Source organism: Myxine glutinosa, chromosome 4 (assembly GCF_964187855.1).
Source record: "Myxine glutinosa chromosome 4, kmMyxGlut1.1, whole genome shotgun sequence".
Taxonomy (NCBI): Eukaryota; Metazoa; Chordata; class Myxini; order Myxiniformes; family Myxinidae; genus Myxine; species Myxine glutinosa.
Window position 1 is genome coordinate 6,833,516 of NC_136264.1, and position 23,285 is coordinate 6,856,800.

At 47.5% G+C, this 23,285-nt stretch overlaps 1 protein-coding gene across 1 annotated transcript; it reads left to right on the forward strand.

The window, feature by feature from the left end:
* Positions 1-1,022: 1,022 nt before the first annotated feature.
* On the forward strand, positions 1,023-22,133 carry RPS3 (ribosomal protein S3). Its single transcript, XM_068111771.2, has 7 exons — positions 1,023-1,114; positions 10,501-10,631; positions 11,803-11,896; positions 15,850-15,944; positions 21,091-21,278; positions 21,669-21,900; positions 22,060-22,133. The coding sequence occupies exons 1-6, from the start codon at positions 1,085-1,087 to the stop codon at positions 21,890-21,892; spliced, it is 762 nt and encodes a 253-aa protein (XP_067967872.1). The 5' UTR covers positions 1,023-1,084; the 3' UTR covers positions 21,893-21,900; positions 22,060-22,133.
* The last annotated feature ends 1,152 nt before the right edge of the window (positions 22,134-23,285 follow it).

The following is a 23,285-nucleotide window of genomic DNA, read 5'->3' on the forward strand; positions in this document are numbered from 1 at the left end:
CGTGCCGGCAGCTGGCGTCAAAACAACGCCCGGAATAGAGTGTTCGGGGTTTCGTCGCCCATGAGCGACAGCATATGGTCCATTCGGACTGACGGTCGCGTGTCACCAAGCTCGGGGAGGTCCAAGAGGCGATCGGCCCGTGCGTCCACCGTGAGGCCGAACGTGGTGAGGAGGAGACGCTTGATCGCCTCGTACCTGTCGTCGGCCGGTGGGTTCCTCAGGACCGACACGACGCGGGCGGCCGCGCCCGCCCCGAGGGAGGCGACCACTTGGCAGTAGCGTGTCTCGTCCGCCGTGATGCCTCGAAGCCTGAACTGGGCTTCGGCCTGCAGGAACCAGATCTCCGCCTGAGCTTCCCAGAACTCGGGGAGCTTTATCGCTACCGCGTTGGTTGCCATGGCTGTGGCGGGTTCGGGTGGTCAGTGACGGCTGACCAGAACGTCGGAGGTCACCAATGAAGTGCGGTGCTACGTGCGCGACTTGCTACCAAGGAGGAAGCGGACAACGCGGTTAAAACAAAAGTGTCTTTATTGACAAGAGGTCACTGTAGCACTGGAGCGTTCCTGACTGCGCGCCCGGTGTATATCCCGCGGCCACGCCTACCCCTCGGGCGTGGCCTCCGCCCACTTGGTGCGTGGAATGATGCCCTCGCGCCAGTGAGCTTTCGTGTCCGCCACAATGTCATCAGTCACGTGGTCTGGCAGCCAAATTGGATAGAAGAAAAAAACCTTTGAAAAAACGGAAGAGTTGGTTCGCACCAAGATTTCGCAGGGTAAGTATTCTATGAATACCATTTAGCTGTTTAATAAATTTTGGTTCCCAGGAATGATGTCTTTGCAAGGGTCGAAATTTAAGGTGTATCACATTATTCTTTAGCTCGAATGGAACATTTTATATATCTTTATTTATTCTCTATCGTCCTATAATGATAATACTACGACATATAATGTAAATTTATTATAATATTGATTACAGTTAACCTTTGATAGAGGTTTCATTGACTTTAGAAGACAAGTACCAAGGTCAAGGATTGAAGGGAAGAACCCCAAGAACTTCCTTTTTCGTCCGACGCCGACGGGCAAACATGGCGGTGCAGATATCCAAGAAGAGGAAGGTAGTGTGGCTTCGTTATCATTGTTACGGGCCAGAAGGTCCCATTGAAAACGGGTTTGTGTGTTGAGAGAGGGCCCCAAGTGTGATGTGCGCGACGCTTTGGGTCCCGATGGATCCGGATTTGTAAAGATTGTCGTGGATTGCGCGTCCACAATGGTTCTGTCCATTCTAAGCTCCGATGATCGTTTCGTTTGTCTGTGATTGTACGATGTGCTACCACATACATGGTCGTTTCGCGTTGTAGTGGTTTGGTTGGTGCAAACATTACGAACAGCCTTGAAAAAGAAAATTGTCTCATGATTGATTTTACAATGATTAACCGAGGCCTCAATCAAGTGCAGGTTTTCCCTCGTCCGACGCCAAACGCGAGGCCTGTTTTCTCAACCACCATACTCGTACCCACACCCTACTCTACCCTACTCACAACCACCATACTCTACCCTACTCACAACCACCATACTCGTACCCACACCCTACGTTACCCTACTCACAACCACCACACTCGTACCCACACCCTACGTTACCCTACTCACAACCACCACACTCGTACCCACACCCTACGTTACTCTACTCACAACCACCACACTCGTACCCACACCCTACGTTAGTCGTTACCCCACTCACAACCACCACACTCGTACCCACACCCTACGTTACCCTACTCACAACCACCCTACTCACAACCACCATATTCGTACCCACACCCTACTTTACACAACTCACAACCACCATATTCGTACCCACACCCTACTTTACCCTACTCGCAACCACTATACTCGTACCCACACCCTACTTTACCCGACTCGCAACCACTATACTCGCACCCACACCCTACTTTACCCTACTCGCAACCACTATACTCGTACCCACACCCTACTTTACCCTACTCGCAACCACCATACTCGTACCCACACCCTACTTTACCCTACTCGCAACCACTATACTCGTACCCACACCCTACTTTACCCAACTCGCAACCACCATACTCGTACCCACACCCTACTTTACCCTACTCGCAACCACTATACTCGTACCCACACCCTACTTTACCCTACTCGCAACCACCATACTCGTATCCACACCCTACGTTACCCTACTCACAACCACCACACTCGTACCCACACCCTACTTTACCCTACTCGCAACCACTATACTCGTACCCACACCCTACTTTACCCTACTCGCAACCACCATACTCGTACCCACACCCTACTTTACCCTACTCGCAACCACTATACTCGTACCCACACCCTACTTTACCCAACTCGCAACCACCATACTCGTACCCACACCCTACTTTACCCTACTCGCAACCACTATACTCGTACCCACACCCTACTTTACCCTACTCACAACCACCATACTCGTACCCACACCCTACTTTACCCTACTCGCAAACACTATACTCGTACCCACACTCTACTTTACACTACTCGCAACCACCATACTCATACCCACACCCTACTTTACCCAACTCGCAACCACCATCCTCGTACCCACACTATAATTTACACTATTCGCAACCACCATACTCATACCCACACCCTACTTTCCCCAACTCGCAACCACCATACTCGTACCAACACCCTACTTTACCCTACTCGCAACCACCATACACGTACCCACACTATACTTTACACTATTCGCAACCACCATACTCATACCCACACCCTACTTTACCCAACTCGCAACCACCATACTCGTACCCACACTATACTTTACACAACTCACAACCACCATACTCGTACCCACACTCTACTTTACACTACTCACAACCACCATACTCATACCCACACCCTACTTTACCTTACTCACAACCACCATACTCGTACCAACACCCTACTTTACACAACTCGCAACCACCATACTCGTACCCACACTCTACTTTACACTACTCACAACCACCATATTCATACCCACACTCTACTTTGCACTACTCACAACCACCAGACTCATACCCACACCCTACTTTACACTACTCACAACCACCATACTTGTACCCACACCCTACATTACCCGACTCGCAACCACCACACTCGTACCCACACCCCACTTTACAGAACTCACAACCACCATACTCGTACCCACACCCGACTCACAACCACCATACTCTTACCCACACCCTACTTTAACCTACTCACAACCACCATACTCGTATGCACACCCTACTTTACCCTACTCACAACCACCATACTCGTACCACACCCTACTTTCCACTACTCACAACCACCATACTCGTACCCACACCCTACTTTACACTACTCACAACCACCATACTCATACCCACACCCTACTTTACCCTACTCACAACCACGTACTCGTACCAACACCCGACTTTACACAACTCACAACCACCATACTCGTACCCACACGCTACTTTACACGACTCACAACCACCACACTCGTACCCACACCCGACTTTACACAACTCACAACCACCATACTCATACCCACACCCTACTTTACCCTACTCAACCACCATACTCGTACCTCCACCCTCCTTTACCCTACTCACAACCACCATACTCATACCCACACCCTACTTTACACAACTCTCAACCACCATACTCGAAATCACATCCTACATTACCCTACTCACAACCACCATACTCGTACCCACACCCTACTTTACCCTACCCGCAACCACCATACTCGTACCCACACCCTACATTACCCTACTCACAACCACCATACTCTTACCCACACCCCACTTTACAGAACTCACAACCACCATACTCGTACCCACACCCGACTCACAACCACCATACTCGTACCCACACTCTACTTTACCCTACTCACAACCACCATACTCGTATCCACACCCTACTTTACCCTACTCACAACCACCAGACTCGTGCCACACCCTACTTGACCCTACTCGCAACCACCATACTCATACCCACACCCTACTTTACACAACTCGCAACCACCATACTCGTATCCACATCCTACTTTACCTTACTCACAACCACCATACTCGTACCACACCCTACTTTACCCTACTCACAACCACCATACTCGTACCCACACTCTACTTCACACTACTCGCAACCACCATTCTCGAAGCCACACCCTACTTTACCCAACTCGCAACCACCATACTCGGACCCACACCCTACTTTACACAACGCAACCACCACACTCGTACCTACACCCTACTTTACACAACTCACAACCACCATACTCGTACCCACACCCTACTTTACACAACTCACAACCACCATACTCGTACCCACACCCTACTTTACCCTACTCGCAACCACTATACTCATACCCACACCCTACTTTACCCAACTCACAACCACCATACTCGTACCCACACCCTACTTTACCCTACTCACAACCACATACTCGTACCAACACCCTACTTTACACAACTCACAACCAACATACTCGTACCCACACTCTACTTTACACGACTCACAACCACCATACTCGTACCCACACCCTACTTTACACAACTCACAACCACCATACTCGTCCCCACACTCTACTTTACCCTACTCGCAACCACCATACTCATACCCACACCCTACTTTACCCAACTCGCAACCACCATACTCGTACCCACACTATACTTTACACTACTCACAACCACCATACTCGTACCCACACTATACTTTACACTACTCACAACCACCATACTCGTACCCACACCCTACTTTACCCTACTCACAACCACATACTCGTACCAACACCCTACTTTACACAACTCGCAACCAACATACTCGTACCCACACCCTACTTTACACAACTCACAACCACCATATTCGTACCCACACCCTACTTTACACAACTCACAACCACCATATTCGTACCCACACCCTACTTTACCCTACTCGCAACCACTATACTCGTACCCACACACTACTTTACCCTACTCGCAACCACCATACTCGTACCCACACTATACTTTACACTACTCACAACCACCATACTCAAACCCACACCCTACTTTACCCGACTCGCAACCACCATACTCGTATCCACACTATACTTTACCCTACTCGCAACCACCATACTCGTACCCACACTATACTTTACACGACTCACAACCACCATACTCGTACCCACACTCTACTTTACACGACTCACAACCACCATACTCATACCCACACCCTACTTTACCCTACTCACAACCACCATACTCATACCCACACCCTACTTTACCCTACTCGCAACCACCATACTCGTACCCACACCCCACTTTACACAACTCGCAACCACCATACTCGTACCCACACCCGACTCACAACCACCATACTCGTACCCACACTACTTTACCCTACCCACAACCACCATACTCGTATCCACACCCTACTTTACCCAACTCACAACCACCATACTCGAACCACACCCTACTTTACCCTACTCACAACCACCACACTCATACCCACACCCTACTTTACACAACTCACAACCACCATACTCGTATCCACATCCTACTTTACCCTACTCACAACCACCATACTCGTACCACACCCTACTTTACCCTACTCACAACCACCATACTCGTACCCACACTCCATTTCACACTACTCGCAACCACCATTCTCGAAGCCACACCCTACTTTACCCAACTCGCAACCACCATACTCGGACCCACACTACTTTACACTACTCACAACCACCATACTCGTACCCACACCCTAATTTACCCTACTCACAACCACCATACTCGGACCCACACCCTACTTTACACAACTCAACCACCACACTCATACCCACACCCTACTTTGCACAACTCACAACCACCATACTCGTACCCACACTATACTTTACACTACTCACAACCACCATACTCATACCCACACCCTACTTTACCCAACTCGCAACCACCATACTCGTACCAACACCCTACTTTACCCGACTCGCAATCACCATACTCGTTCCCACACCCTACTTTACCCTACTCGCAACCACTATACTCGTACCCACACCCTACTTTACACTACTCACAACCACCATACTTGTACCCACACTCTACTTTACACGACTCACAACCACCATACTCATACCCACACCCTACTTTACCCTACTCACAACCACCATACTCATGCCCACACCCTACTTTACCCTACTCGCAACCACCATACTCGTACACACACCCCACTTTACACAACTCACAACCACCATACTCGTACCCACACCCGACTCACAACCACCATACTCGTACCCACACTACTTTACCCTACCCACAACCACCATACTCGTACCACACCCTACTTTACCCTACTCACAACCACCACACTCATACCCACACCCTACTTTACACAACTCACAACCACCATACTCGTATCCACATCCTACTTTACCCTACTCACAACCACCATACTCGTACCACACCCTACTTTACCCTACTCACAACCACCATACTCGTACCCACACTCCATTTCACACTACTCGCAACCACCATTCTCGAAGCCACACCCTACTTTACCCAACTCACAACCACCATACTCGGACCCACACTCTACTTTACACTACTCACAACCACCATACTCGTACCCACACCCTAATTTACCCTACTCACAACCACCATACTCGTATCCACATCCTACTTTACCCTACTCACAACCACCATACTCGTACCACACCCTACTTTACCCTACTCAAAACCACCATACTCGTACCCACACTCCATTTCACACTACTCGCAACCACCATTCTCGAAGCCACACCCTACTTTACCCAACTCACAACCACCATACTCGGACCCACACTCTACTTTACACTACTCACAACCACCATACTCGTACCCACACCCTAATTTACCCTACTCACAACCACCACACTCATATCCACACCCTACTTTACACAACTCACAACCACCATACTCGTATCCACATCCTACTTTACCCTACTCACAACCACCATACTCGTACCACACCCTACTTTACCCTACTCACAACCACCATACTCGTACCCACACTCCATTTCACACTACTCGCAACCACCATTCTCGAAGCCACACCCTACTTTACCCAACTCACAACCACCATACTCGGACCCACACTCTACTTTGCACAACTCACAACCACCATACTCGTACCCACACCCGACTTTACCCTACTCACAACCACATACTCGTACCAACACCCGACTTTACACAACTCACAACCACCATACTCGTACCCACACCCTACTTTACACTACTCACAACCACCATACTCGTACCCACACCCTACTTTACACAACTCACAACCACCATACTCGTATCCACACCCTACTTTACCCTACTCAACCACCATACTCGTACCCACACCCTCCTTTACCCTACTCACAACCACCATACTCATACCCACACCCTACTTTACACAACTCACAACCACCATACTCGAAATCACATCCTACATTACCCTACTCACAACCACCATACTCGTACCCACACCCTACTTTACCCTACTCACAACCACCATACTCGTATCCACACCCTACTTTACCCTACTCAACCACCATACTCGTACCCACACCCTCCTTTACCCTACTCACAACCACCATACTCATACCCACACCCTACTTTACACAACTCACAACCACCATACTCGAAATCACATCCTACATTACCCTACTCACAACCACCATACTCGTACCCACACCCTACTTTACCCTACCCACAACCACCATACTCGTACCCACACCCTACATTACCCGACTCACAACCACCATACTCGTACCCACACCCCACTTTACACAACTCACAACCACCATACTCGTACCCACACCCGACTCACAACCACCATACTCGTACCCACACACTACTTTACCCTACTCACAACCACCATACTCGGATCCACATCCTACTTTACCCTACTCACAACCACCATACTCGTACCACACCCTACGTTACCCTACTCACAACCACCATACTCGTACCCACACTCTACTTCACACTACTCGCAACCACCATTCTTGAAGCCACACCCTACTTTACCCAACTCGCAACCACCATACTCGGACCCACACCCTACTTTACACAACTCAACCACCACACTCGTACCCACACCCTACTTTACCCTACTCGCAACCACTATACTCGTACCCACACTCTACTTTACACTACTCACAACCACCATACTCATACCCACACCCTACTTTACCCAACTCGCAACCACCATACTCGTACCCACACTATACTTTACACTACTCACAACCACCATACTCGTACCCACACCCTACTTTACCCTACTCACAACCACATACTCGTACCAACACCCTACTTTACACAACTCACAACCAACATACTCGTTCCCACACTCTACTTTACACGACTCACAACCACCATACTCGTACCCACACCTTACTTTACATAACTCACAACCACCATACTCGTACCCACACTCTACTTTACCCTACCCACAACCACCATACTCGTACCACACCCTACTTTACCCTACTCCCGACCACCATACACGTACCCACACTATACTTCACACTACTCGCAACCACCATTCTCGAAGCTACACCCTACTTTACACAACTCACAACCACCATACTTGTAATCACATCCTACTTTACCCTTCTCACAACCACCACACTCGTACCCACACCCTACTTTACACAACTCGCAACCACCATACTCGTAATCACATCCTACTTTACCCTACTCACAACCACCATACTCGTACCCACACCCCATTTTACACAACTCACAACCACCATACTGGTACCCACACACGACTCACAACCACCATACTCGTACCCACACTCTACTTTACCCTACTCACAACCACCATACTCGTTTCCATACCCTACTTAACCCTACTCACAACCACCATACTCGTGCCACACCCTACTTTACCCGACTCACAACCACCATACTCATACCCACACCCTACTTTACACAACTCACAACCACCATACTCGTATCCACATCCTACTTTACCCTACTCACGACCACCATATTCGTACCACACCCTACTTTACCCGACTCACAACCACCATACTCATACCCACACTCTACTTCACACTACTCGCAACCACCATTCTCGAAGCCACACCCTACTTTACCCAACTCGCAACCACCATACTCGGACCCACTCTCTACTTTACATTACTCACAACCACCATACTCGTACCCACACCCTAATTTACCCTACTCACAACCACCATACGCGGACCCACACCCTACTTTACACAACTCAACCACCACACTCGTACCCACACCCGACTTTACACAACTCACAACCACCATACTCGTACCCACACCCTACTTTACACCACTCACAACCACCATACTCATACCCACACTATACTTTACACTACTCACAACCACCATACTCATACCCACACCCTACTTTACCCTACTCACAACCACCATACTCGTACCCACACCCTACTTTACACAACTCACAACCACCATACTCTTACCCACACCCTACTTTACCCGACTCAACCACCATACTCGTACCCACACCCTACTTTACCCTACTCACAACCACCATACTCATACCCACACCCTACTTTACACAACTCACAACCACCATACTCGTAATCACATCCTACTTTACCCTTCTCACAACCACCATACTCGTACCACACCCTACTTTACCCTACTCACAACCACCATACTCGTACCCACACCCTACTTTACACTACTCACAACCCCCACGCTCGTACCCACACTCTACTTTAGACTACTCACAACCACCATACTCGTATCCACACCCTACTTTGCACTACTCACAACCACCATACTCGTAGCCACACTCACTTTACACTACTCTCAACCACCATAGTCGTAGCCACACTCACTTTACACTACTCTCAACCACCATAGTCGTATCCACACTCACTTTACACTACTCTCAACCACCACACTCGTACCCACACCGTCCTTTACACAACTCACAACCACCATACTCGTACCCACACCCGACTTTACCCGACTCACAACCACCATATTCGTACCCACACTCTACTTTACCCTACTCACAACCACCATACTCGGACCCACACCCTACTTTACCCTACTCACAACCCCCACGCTCGTACCCACACTCTACTTTAGACTACTCACAACCACCATACTCGTACCCACACCCTACTTTGCACTACTCACAACCACCATACTTGTAGCCACACTCACTTTACACTACTCTCAACCACCATAGTCGTAGCCACACTCACTTTACACTACTCTCAACCACCATAGTCGTATCCACACTCACTTTACACTACTCTCAACCACCACCCTAGTACCCACACTCTACTTTACTCCCACCCCCTCTACTCGAACCCACACGCTACAATACTCACTGTATTGTGGACCGTATTTGTGTATTCTTTATTTATTTATTTTTCCGCCCTTACTTCAGTTGCCACATGAGCCCCATTGGCCTCTGTGGCAATCCGACCCTGCTCACAACCATGTCTCTCTTTTACCAGTTTGTGGCTGATGGCGTGTTCAAGGCTGAGCTAAACGAGTTCCTGACGCGTGAGTTGGCGGAGGATGGTTACAGTGGCGTGGAGGTCAGGGTCACACCGTCACGTACGGAGGTCATCATTTTGGCCACCAGGTACAGGCTCCGTCTACCAAGCGGAGAATAAATTAATGGTAGATCTGTTGCTTCGTGCACTTTTCTCTCTACTGCAGTTACTTGTTTGTTCAGGTGCTAAGGTATTGATTAAATGTTGTTTGAGCTTGCAAACCACCAAAATTAACCCTGCAATGATTTTGTTCTTTGTAACTAACTTGTTCCTAATTAAGCAGATTGTACAGATTGTCATTTCGCCACTTTACCCCTGCCCTGTCATGGGCGTCGATATTGCACAAAATTAAATGGTCAACTACGTCGCCGGAGGAATTATGTTAATTTTTATTTTCATGGCGTAGCCCATCGGGCAAAGCTGTCTCGAACTGTATTTGTATGTATGTATGTACGTCCCCTAAGACCTATACCAATCGGAGCTGGTGATCTGGTGATTACCTCTGATGTCATTACGGCGTACGGTGGTTGACTCTCCACACTCCGCCATTTTGATTCCAATTCGTTCATGCCGAACATATTGTCAAACCTGTCGTCCATGACAATCGCCATGCTCTATCTTTACGTTTTTCATTCAGTGTGAAACACAAACCAATTGTTAAAATGACCATCAAATATCAAAACCATCGGCGTTACGTCTCTTGCAACAAAACGGTATGTATAGGCCTTAGGCTTTATGCCTACCCTTTGGACCGCTTTGCACAAATTAAGTCCAGGTTTCTTAATACAGTATCATTTCAGTCGTATCGTTTTCGTAATAACAATAATAATATGGTAAATATGACAATATCACTTTAATCCCAATGTCCTGAATACAAAGTTAATGGATTGAAGCGGTGTATGGTTCATGAATCGATCAGAAGTGTTGTACGGACTAAAAACCGTGGAAGTAAGGAAGTCGTCTCGGTTTTTTGATAGCATGTTATTAACCCAACCCTTGTGGGGTATATAGATTACATTAGATCTACCCTCAGTTCTGTATGTAAAACTTACCTCACGGATGTCGGGATTCCTCCAAATTTATTTGTTTAATGTTATAAGCAGCATTAACGACTGTTAAAAAAAGCTAATCATGTGTGTTTGTAGATTATAATATATTACAAGCCCGGCTACGCCGCTGTTCGACTTCCGGTCTTGTTATTATTTTAAGCGTCTTCTACAATGATCCATCACATCCCCTCTCTCGCTTTTTTAAATGCAGGACTCAGAATGTTCTTGGTGAGAAGGGTCGGCGCATCAGGGAGCTGACTTCTGTAATACAGAAACGCTTCGACTTCCCGGAGGGTAACGTGGAGGTAAATCAGTGAAATGGTGTTGAGAAAGCTGTAATGTCGTTTGTGGATGGGGGTGCGTGGGGAGTGGGGGGGGGGGGGGTTGGCATTGGCATTGGGTTCCTGAGGGAGAGTGGTTCTTTGCAAATTACTGTTCAAGTTCAGTCAGCCTATGGAGGAGTGTATCACTATGTTGTTGTGGCGCCGGGGCTCAGGAGTTACCACAAGGGAGTTCCTCAGACCTTCTCCGTGACCTCTGGACCTGAGGCCACCAGGGCACGGATAACTCTGTGCCGGATAACTCTGTGCCCGATAACTCTGTGCCCGATAACTCTGTGCCCGATAACTCTGTGCCCGGACGGGTTGTTAAGCAACAGCGGACGCCAGTTTGTATCATCGTGTCTAACAGGGTCCCCTCGCCAATCGTGCACATGAATGTGCTCCTCCTGTGGGTACATTTTCCAAAACCGCATCACACAATATTTTGCATCTCAAAGGGTATAGCGGCTAATTTGTATTGCGATCAAAAGCCGCAGATCCTCCGTAATTTGAAAATTGTTCTGCGATTGAATGTGTGTTGCTAGCTTGAATCCTGATGTGCTTGGATATTATGTACAAAGAAAAATGAGTATTTAGAGCAGCACCAGCGTGACAAACCGATGGATGTAATCTCCCGCGATGACGCTATCTCCGAGGGCCTTTCACTTACTCACCGCAGGCAGGTTGGTGGTCTTTCTCTCTTCTACCGACTCCTCTCCGGCCTTGCCCCCCCAGCTCTCTCTGGGCTCTGTCCCCCAAATATTCCTACAGGTCGCACAAGATCTGCCTGCAACCCTCTTATGGTTAAACTGCCAAAATCAAGACTCTCTGCTCACCTTCACTCCTTCCTTCCTCTTTTCTCCCGCCTCTGGAACAAACTCCCTCACTCTCTTCAATCCCACTCCACCCTCCAGGTCTTTAAAACGGCTGTTCACCACCATCTCTTATCTTCCCCCATCCAAAACCTTGATCTTTTCTACCCCCCACTAATTTCACCCCAAACCCACTTTTTTGAAATAACAACTTCTTTCCTGGAAGACCTTGGTGTCCTTGTGTTTTGTACTTCTCCCACCCCCTCCCCCTTCCCATGCCTCCTCTCCCCAAGCCCTCTCCCTCCCACACATCTCCCGATGTCCCTGCTCTCAAATGTTGTGTTTGTGTGCTTTCCCTTCTCTCCCCATCTTGTCTACCGCTCCCCTCTTTTTATATATTTTGTTTGTCTGTTTGATTATTTTTTTGTGATAAATGTTAGCTCTTTCACGAGCCTCGATTCTGTATACAAAAAAAAAAAAAATGTGGGAGAATAGACCGAGAAACCGCCCTAAAGCACCAGCATGACAAACCGATGGATGTGTGAGAATAGACTGAGAAACCGCTCGAGAGCACCAGCATGACAAACTGATGGATGTGGAAGAATAGACCAAGAAACCGCCTTGGAGCACCAGCATGACAAACTGATGGATGTGTGAGAATAGACCGAGAAACCGCCTTGGAGCACCAGCATGACAAACTGATGGATGTGTGAGAATAGACCGAGAAACCGCCTTGGAGCACCAGCATGACAAACTGATGGATGTGGAAGAATAGACCGAGAAACCGCCTTGGAGCACCAGCATGACAAACTGATGGATGTGGAAGAATAGACCGAGAAACCGCCTTGGAGCACCAGCATGACAAACTGATGGATGTGGAAGAATAGACCGAGAAACCGCCTTGGCGCACCAGCATGACAAACTGATGGACGTGGAAGAATCGACTGAGAAACCGCCTTGGAGCACCAGCATGACAAACTGATGGACGTGGAAGAATAGACCGAGAAACCGCCTTGGAGCACCAGCATGACAAACTGATGGACGTGGAAGAATCGACTGAGAAACCGCCTTGGAGCACCAGCATGACAAACTGATGGATGTGGAAGAATAGACCGAGAAACCGCCTTGGAGCACCAGCATGACAAACTGATGGATGTGGAAGAATAGACCGAGAAACCGCCTTGGAGCACCAGCATGACAAACTGATGGATGTGGAAGAATAGACCGAGAAACCGCTCCAGAGCACCAGCATGACAAACTGATGGACGTGGAAGAATCGACTGAGAAACCGCCTTGGAGCACCAGCATGACAAACTGATGGATGTGGAAGAATCGACTGAGAAACCGCCTTGGAGCACCAGCATGACAAACTGATGGATGTGGAAGAATAGACCGAGAAACCGCTCCAGAGCACCAGCATGAAAAACTGATGGATGTGGAAGAATCGACTGAGAAACCGCCTTGGAGCACCAGCATGACAAACTGATGGATGTGGAAGAATAGACCGAGAAACCGCCTTGGAGCACCAGCATGACAAACTGATGGATGTGGAAGAATCGACTGAGAAACCGCCTTGGAGCACCAGCATGACAAACTGATGGATGTGGAAGAATAGACCGAGAAACCGCATTGGAGCACCAGCATGACAAACCGATGGATGTGGAAGAATAGACCGAGAAACCGCATTGGAGCACCAGCATGACAAACCGATGGATGTGTGAGAATAGACTGAGAAACCGCTCGAGAGCACCAGCATGACAAACTGATGGATGTGTGAGAATAGACCGAGAAACCGCTCCAGAGCACCAGCATGACAACGATGGATACAACACAACAACATGCATGTTAAAGGCCATTTTCCCTGCTAGAGCGGGGGTTAGCCTTGCGGTCCCCATGACAATCTTCTCCATTTTTCCCTATTTTCTACATTTCCCCTTGTTAAACCCCCTTGCCTGCATTTCTTCTTCCACCATCTTTAGCCAAGTCTTTCTCGGTCTTCCCCGTCCTCTACTTCCTTCCACATTCATTTCCATCACTCTTCTCAACCAGTCACTTTCATCCTTCCTCAACACATGACCAAACCATCTCAACCTGTTCCTCTTCACAGCATCAATCACAGGCTCTATTCCCATCATCTTTCGCAAATCATCATTTGTCTTCCTCTCTCTCAACGATACTCCGCACATCCATCGAACATTCGCATTTCCACCCTTTCCAGCCTTCGTTGCTGCTCTACGTTCATTATCCATGTCTCGCTCCCATAAATCATAACACTTCTCACACATGCAGCATACACCTTTCCCTTCAGCTTCAACGACACTCTCCTCCTCATCAGCACGCCACTCAGTTCCCGAAACTTCTTCCATGCACATCTCACTCTAGCAACCGTTGCCGAGTCAGATCCACCTTCTCCATTCAGCATGTCTCCGAGGTCGCAAAATGTTTTCACACCTTCCAGCTTCACGCCGATGTGGGAGAATAGACCGAGAAACCGCCGCTGACCTTGTTTATCGCCGCTGACCTTGTTTATCGCCACTGACCTTGTTTACCACCGCTGACCTTGTTTACCGCCGCTGACCTTGTTTACCGCCGCTGACCTTGTTTACCGCTGCTGACCTTGTTTACTGCCGCTGACCTTGTTTACCGCCGCTGACCTTGTTTACCGCCGCTGACCTTGTTTACCGCCGCTGACCTTGTTTACCGCCGCTGACCTTGTTTACCGCCGCTGACCTTGTTTACCGCCGCTGACCTTGTTTACCGCCGCTGACCACCTTGTTTACCGCCGCTGACCACCTTGTTTACCGCCACTGACCACCTTGTTTACTGCCGCTGACCACCTTGTTTACCACCACTGACCACCTTGTTTTCCACCGCTGACCACCTTGTTTACCGCCGCTGACCACCTTCTTGTTTACCGCCGCTGACCACCTTCTTGTTTACCGCCGCTGACCACCTTCTTGTTTACCGCCGCTGACTACCTTGTTTACCGCCACTGGCCTTCTTCTTGTTTACCGCCGATGGCCTTCTTCTTGTTCGCTGACGCCGACCTTCTTCTTGTTTGCTGACGCCGACCTTGTCATTGTTCACTCCCACTGACCTTCTCCTTATTTCTGTCACTTTGTGCAGCTGTACGCGGAGAAAGTCGCTAACAGAGGTCTTTGCGCCATCGCGCAGTGCGAGTCTCTGCGTTACAAGCTCCTTGGTGGCCTTGCTGTGCGAAGGTGGGTCTAAATGCAAATGTGCACCCTGTGGCCAGGTCATTGCTATTTATATCTACCCTTCCCTCCTCACTCTCCATCCGTCATCCATGCTGTATTGCTACTTGTGGTTTGGGCCATTGATGATTTACTACATTTTAAAATTTGTGGATATTTGCTTTGGCTGAACCTTTTGACTTCATCTCCATGTTTTGCTGGCAAGCTATACATTTAAATTGGTGTTGGGGTGGGGAAGGGTACTTCAGGTGTTCACTGGCAAACTACAAAATGCACAACCCTTTGTTCTTTCCCCTTGTGTATGCTTTCAACGCAATTGGCTCGCTCTCACAAAAAACACGAATTGAGCACACTCTTTAAATGTGGAAATGTTTTGATTTTGTTAAACGATCGTATATGAGGGGACTTCCAATTTGGCTTGAGCTTTGGTTGTTCGCGTTAAAATGTCCAAAGGACAAAGAATGGATTTGTCAACTCGCAGTTGAAAAGTGTTTACTTACGGCCATGGGAAACGAAGTGCAACTGATGCTTTTCACCATTAGCCCTTCGATGAACCCTAAGAAATGGTCAGGGTTCACACAGACCCTTAAACCCCTTTAAAGTCTTTTCCATTTCCTGGGTAATGCAGACTTGAAATCCAACCTTTTATATCTGCCTTACTTTTCAAAATGAAGCTCAGATGTGTTTGATGAAAGTTGTCATAGCACATCGGAAATCCACTTTGTTCAAATACACCCATGAAACTTGGTGAAATCTCTATTATATTCTGTTTCGGTGAGTCTGTCTGTCCGTTCATGTGTGTGGCTTCACCCTCTGAGGGAGTGGCTACACCCGTTCTGGGAGGGTCTTCAAAAACAAATCTCCACCATTTTGTTTGCTCCCCATAGCGTTGAGGCCTCTTTTATTAGGCTTGCGCTTTCTCAGTCTCTCACGGGTTTATCTCGACTGAAATTCAATATCTGATTTCATTTTCCAGTCGCTACGATGGTTTTCAACTCTGTTGCAAAAAAAAGGGAACTAAATTGGACGAAAGCTACCGTTTATAGAACAAAATGTATTTTAAATGAAATGAAGGCCTGTAATATAAAGGCCATTGAGACTCCCTCACTGCTTTATCTCGACTCTAATTCACAATCTGATTTCATTTTTCATAGCTGCTCGGATGGTTTAATTCTCAGTATTGGCAGAAGTTGAGGAAACCAGCGAAATGTATTCTAAGAGCCGTTTAGAATGTGTCTGGTCGAACCGATGTGGGGTCGGGGAGAGGAGAGAAGGAGGGGGTTGAGAGGAGGTTGGGTTCCCTATTTGGAATTCGTTATTTTTGTTATTAATTAGTAAAAGTACACTAACTGAATATTGAAGTTTGGGATCAAACCGGAGTGCAATTATTTTTCCATATTCCCTGGGTGCATATGCAGAGTTTAAGGCCAATTCACTCTTTCCCAAATATGTAATTAAACAATACAGTGCCGTACTTCGAAAAATGTTGTATGTAATAATCTAAACTAACTATGGAATACAATATTTATTGAATAATGTTTGGTTTTAATCAATTTTTAATGAGTAACAGAAGTGAGATGTGCATGGAAGAAGTTTCGGGAACTGAGTGGCGTGCTGACGAGGAGGGGAGTGTCGTTGAAGCTGAAGGGAAAGGTGTATGCTGCATGTGTGAGAAGTGTTATGATTTATGGGAGCGAGACATGGGTAATGAACGTAGAGCAGCAACGAAGGCTGGAAAGGGTGGAAATGCGAATGGTTCGGTGGATGTGCAGAGTATCGTTGAGAGAGAGGAAGACAAATGATGAATTGCCAAAGATGATGGGAATAGAGCCTGTGATTGATGCTGTGAAGAGGAACAGGTTGAGATGGTTTGGTCATGTGTTGAGGAAGGATGAAAGTGACTGGTTGAGAAGAGTGATGGAAATGAATGTAGAAGGAAGTAGAAGACGGGGAAGACCGAGAAAGACTTGGCTAAAGATGGTGGAAGAAGAAATGCGGGCAAGGGGGTTAACAAGGGGAGATGCAGAAAATAGGGCAAGATGGAGAAGATTGTCATGGGGACCGCAAGGCTAACCCCCGCTCTAGCAGGGAAAATGGCCTTAAAATGCATGTTGTTGTTGTTGTATCGAGGATTGTGTAAGAGCTAACATTGATCACAATGGGTGACTAGAACGCCTCTCAGTAGAGCGCATACTCCCGCCGTGGGTTTAGTTGGAATAATACGTTTTGTTTAACATCCCCTCTCCCCAAAACAATAAATGAAAAAGGAAGTAGGCCCTAACTGTCAGAGAATTTATTTTGATATATCTCGGAATTAGAGGAGAAAAACATCATTTAAGAATAAGAATAAAAGCTTTAATGCAGTAAAACAGAAAAAATCTTTCCCAAAAAAATTCCTGGATCAGGAATAATATCCTGAGGAAGACCAAAAACGAATCAATTCTTCCTTATCCCAAGGGCAATCATCTCACCAACTTTCATCCAAATCCGTTCAGAACTTTTCCAGATATCTCACACACACACACACACACACACACACACACACACACACACACACACACACACACACACACACACCTCCCTGGCGGGAGTATTGAAGGTAGAGCAGCAACGAAGGGTGGAAATGCGGATGGTTCGGTGGATGTGCGGAGTATCATTGAGAGAATGAATGAATGAATGATGAATTGCGAAAGATGATGGGAATAGAGCCTGTGATGGATGCTGTGAAAAGGAACAGGTTGAGATGGTTTGGTCATGTGTTGAGGAAGGATGAAAGTGACTGGTTGAGAAGAGTGATGGAAATAAATGTAGAAGGAAGTAGAGGACGGGGAAGACCGAGAAAGACTTGGCTAAAGATGGTCGAAGAAGAAATGCGGGCAAGGGGGTTAACAAGGGGAGATGCAGAAAATAGGGCAAAATGGAGAAGATTGTCATGGGGACGGCAAGGCTAACCCCCGCTCTTGCAGGGAAAATGGCCTTAAAATGCCTGTTGTTGTTTGTAAAGGAAGTGTATTTGATGGTTTCAAGTTCATAAATGAACACCAGAAGTGAGTCAAGGCAGGTTCTCCATTCTCCCTTCTCTCAAGTCAAGTCAAGGTAAAAGTGTCATTTTTCACCCTACCATCCTCCCTCTCCCCTGTGTGCGATGCCCTACCCTGTACAGTGTGTGAGGGGTTGGACGGGAGTGTGGAGGGGTTTGGGACGGGGGTGGGACGGGGGTGGTTTGGGGCGGGGGGTGTGGGGGTTTGGGGCGGGGGGTGTGGAGGGGTTTGGGGCGGGGGTGTGGAGGGGTTTGGGGCGGGGGTGTGGAGGGGTTTGGGACGGGGGTGTGGAGGGGTTTGGGACGGGGGTGTGGAGGGGTTTGGGACGGGGGTGTGGAGGGGTTTGGGACGGGGGGTGGGGGTTGGTTTGGGACGGGGGTGTGAGGGGGTTTGGGGCGGGGTTGTGAGGGGGTTTGGGGCGTGGGTGTGGGGGGGTTGGGGGCAGGGGTGTGGGGGGGTTTGGGGTGGGTGTGTGGTGTGGTTTGGGGCGGTGGTGTGGGGGGGTTTGGGGTGGAGGGGTTTGGGGCAGGGGTGTGGAGGGGTTTGGGACCCAAAGTACTCCCTCAGTTTTGGGGCGAGCCCCGCCAAACCTTCTGTGGAACATTTTGATGTCCCACTGGATGTTGTAAGGTAGGTCGGAGCTTTCATTATTTCCTCAATAAAATTATGATTTTGAAATTGCCTCAATAAGGATCTGCTCCCAAATCCAGAAGTGTAACAGATGACAACAATGGGTTGGTTTGATAATATCTAAATGCAATTGTGATTTAATAGTGTTGTTAGATGATGTGATGATGGAGTAGACACAGACTCCTTTGAAGTGGAATGGTGAGTGAAGGTTGTCGTTTGAAATGTTAAAGGAGAACTCCTTTAACGTCCGTGGGAAAATTGGGTCTCTGAGAGAAGCAAGACATTAGGAGAGGAACTTGCTTGATGATGTTAAACAGAGGAAAGATTTGAAGAAAGACTATGAATGTTGGTGAAATGAATTGAAAAAGAGTCACATTGATTCACCAGGCAAAGGTCCTTACTCCTGCCTGAGCCCTACCGACCTCTCGTTGGCAGCAGAGACAGGCAGGTCACCGGACATTCTTTGTACCCCGCAATGCCGGGAACTAGGAGCCATTAGCTTTTTGGACTTTTTCATATTTAATTGGACGCTCTGAGGAAATGAGAGGAAAGAGAAATAAGAGAGAGAATGTGAAGGTGTGAGGAGTTAAAATGAGTAAGAAAAGTGTGTGATGAAAATGTATGATTGTAAGAAAGATAGGTTGAAGCTAACCCGGTAGCGATAGTGAGTGAGACAAAAAGTAAGACCAACAATCCTGACACTGAGTGTGTAAAATGGTTCCCGGAACCACTTTAACACTCCTAAGTTTGAACAGTAGTACTACCCCGAGCGGTTGCTGTCTACAACCTACTACCTAAAAAAACTGGTCCATCCGGATGGGTGTTTTTTAGGAGACGACATCTCCTTACTGGTTGACCGTAGGCTCACGGAGGGAGCACATCACTCTTTAACAGGTGTTGTTTGTAGTCCTGCAGGGTGTCACTCACCCTCCCCACTGGCAAGGCAGTGAGGGTCGTCTGTTTAGTCACAGACTACCTGACCATGCGGCAGGTAGCACTGGGTTACATGTGACCAGTGGCAGTCAAGAGACTGACCTGACAAGGAAGGAGGTTTTACACATGGTTCCTTCACTTAATCACTCGCCATCTATTACAAGCACCATCCTCCATCTAGTACACAATCAAATGGACAATCCTGAAGTTGATGTGTCCCTACTTCTTACATCGAGATTGGTTACCTACCTCGCACACGGACCATGCTACTCTATACAGCTTTTTTTTTTAATCTCATAAGGTAATCTGTAAAATCTGTAACCCAACCCCCCCACTGCCCTCCCCACCTCCCATAAACATAACAATACTTTTGGTGAGGATGAAATGGACTTGTTGAGACCTTATGAAATGACTGTTCCTTGGGCCTGAAGTTTTCCTCGAGCTCGGTTAATGGATATCATGAATTTGGTTGCAGATGTTGGGAAAGCAGTGGTTTTGATGTGAACGCTCGCGTTTCCTTGCGGTGTGATTTCTGTTTCTGTTTACAGAGCTTGCTATGGCGTGCTGAGGTTCATCATGGAGAATGGTGCCAAGGGCTGTGAAGTGGTGGTATCTGGGAAACTGCGTGGCCAGCGAGCCAAGTCCATGAAGTTTGTGGATGGGCTCATGATCCACAGTGGAGACCCAGTGAACCACTATGTGGACATGGCCATCCGGCACGTGCTGTTGAGGCAGGGTGGGTTGCTCAGGTTGAAAGTTTAGTCCTAGTAGTTCCCCGATTTAAAATGCGGTTTGCGAGTTTTGTGTTCCTGATAAATTGTGTGGTTATTGGTTACATTGTTGGTGTCTGAGTCGAAACTTGCTGTGCAATATCATTTTCAAGGGCATTTGTTTGTTGGTGTTTAATCTACCTTGTCTGTAATGACAGGTCTAAGTATGGATGGCTTGGATGGTTCTGTTCGATGTACACCACTTTCGCTCTCCTCACCCTTTCCCTCTTGTAATGACTGATGTCTGATGTTGTTTTTACCATTTTGTTTGAAGCAGTTCTTGGTTTTTATTTTACCTCGTTGCAGTTATGATGAAATGCGTCTTTTTTTTTTCTTTTCTTGTTCCTCCCGACTAGGTGTGCTTGGCATAAAGGTGAAGATAATGCGCCCGTGGGATCCCAGTGGTAAAATCGGTCCCAAAAAGCCTCTGCCTGACCATGTGAGTGTTGTGGAGCCCAAAGAAGAAGTGCTGCCAGTTGGACCCATTTCAGAACAGAAGGGAGCGAAAGCGGAGCTTCCAGTGCCACCCCCTGCGGCTGCACCTCAAATGCCGTCAGGTCCACCATTACCCACTTCTTAGATTTAAAGGTTGGCAGTGTTGAACGTTTCCTGTTGACTTCCCCTTTGCATCCAGTTTGTCCACCCTTCTTTGTTTCCATTAAGATTGCAGATCGTTATTTCATTCATTGTAGACGTGTGACTTCTGCATTGATTTCGCTTGAACTTTAATTTGTCCTGTGTTCTCAGATGTCCAAGAAAGTGCTTCGGCTGGCTGAAAATGATCTCCCTTAAAATCCAATAAAATGTTTTCAAGCATTCTCCATCCTGTCTGGTTGTGCTTTTGGATATTTGCTTCCTCAATGATGTTTACCTGCATCGAGCATGCCTAATTTGCTATTTTTGAGTCCGAGTGAAAAGCTTTAAAGATGCGTTTACTCGATCATGTGAAAACTGAACCGTCCTTGTTTTCCATATTTTTAATGTGGTCACCTGTTTCGCTGGACTTGGAAATGACCTCATACAGCTCAGAATGCTTGATGTGCTTGCACATAACCCCTTAGCAATGTTTTGTTGGGCATGCTTCCTGATAATGATATCTGTGTGTGAGATGAGCATTGTTTCCTAAAATGGTCGTTTCTGAAAGAAGCTGAAAAGTACCTGAGAAAGGGCTGGGCCTCTGCACAACGAAAGACTTTAAGAACCTTGTTGGTTTGCCCAAAGCACTGAGATATTCCAGCTTGACATAATGTAAAATCCGGATGACGTGGGTCACCACAAAACCCGAAGGATTGTACATGGGCTCGTTCTTCCCAAACCCCCTGACGGATTTCTACCACTGAATGGACGTTGAACCTTTTGGAGTGCCTCCTGTGAGCGTGGAGGCTTGGTCATTTATTCTGGATGTCTGCAATTGTAAAGACGAATCTGTGCATCATCACTGAGTAACAGTAACCAACTCTTCAAGGAAGGACCTCTTGACGATGGGAAAATGCACAAATCTTGTGCTAGTTATTGTGTAGGAGCTGGATCCAAGGGAGGCGTAAAGCCTCCCTCCTTTTGCACGGGATCGTTTCTCTGTATGAAACTTTAACATGGGGACTGAAAATGCGTTTATCGGCTTCTACCGGAAGAAATCGGCTGCAAATTTCAGAAGTAAATACTTTGAACATCGAGGTAATATGTTCCAAATTTCAGCAACGTCTGTTTCCGCATTCTTGAGTTTTATCAAGAAAGCCCTCAAATTCATGTTGGAGTCTGTCTGTCCGCCCAAAATTGAAACTAGCTGAAATTTGGCACATACATCGGCCAATTGGTCTTGTCAATGGCTTTTGAAACGAATTCAAAATCTGTGCTCATTGAGGTCTACAGGGGTTTTTTTGACCCACCCCCAATAGGTATTTGTTCTCTTCTCTGAAACTACACACACAATGTTGAGGAAACAAAGCCACAAGCTTAATATCTGATGCCGAACG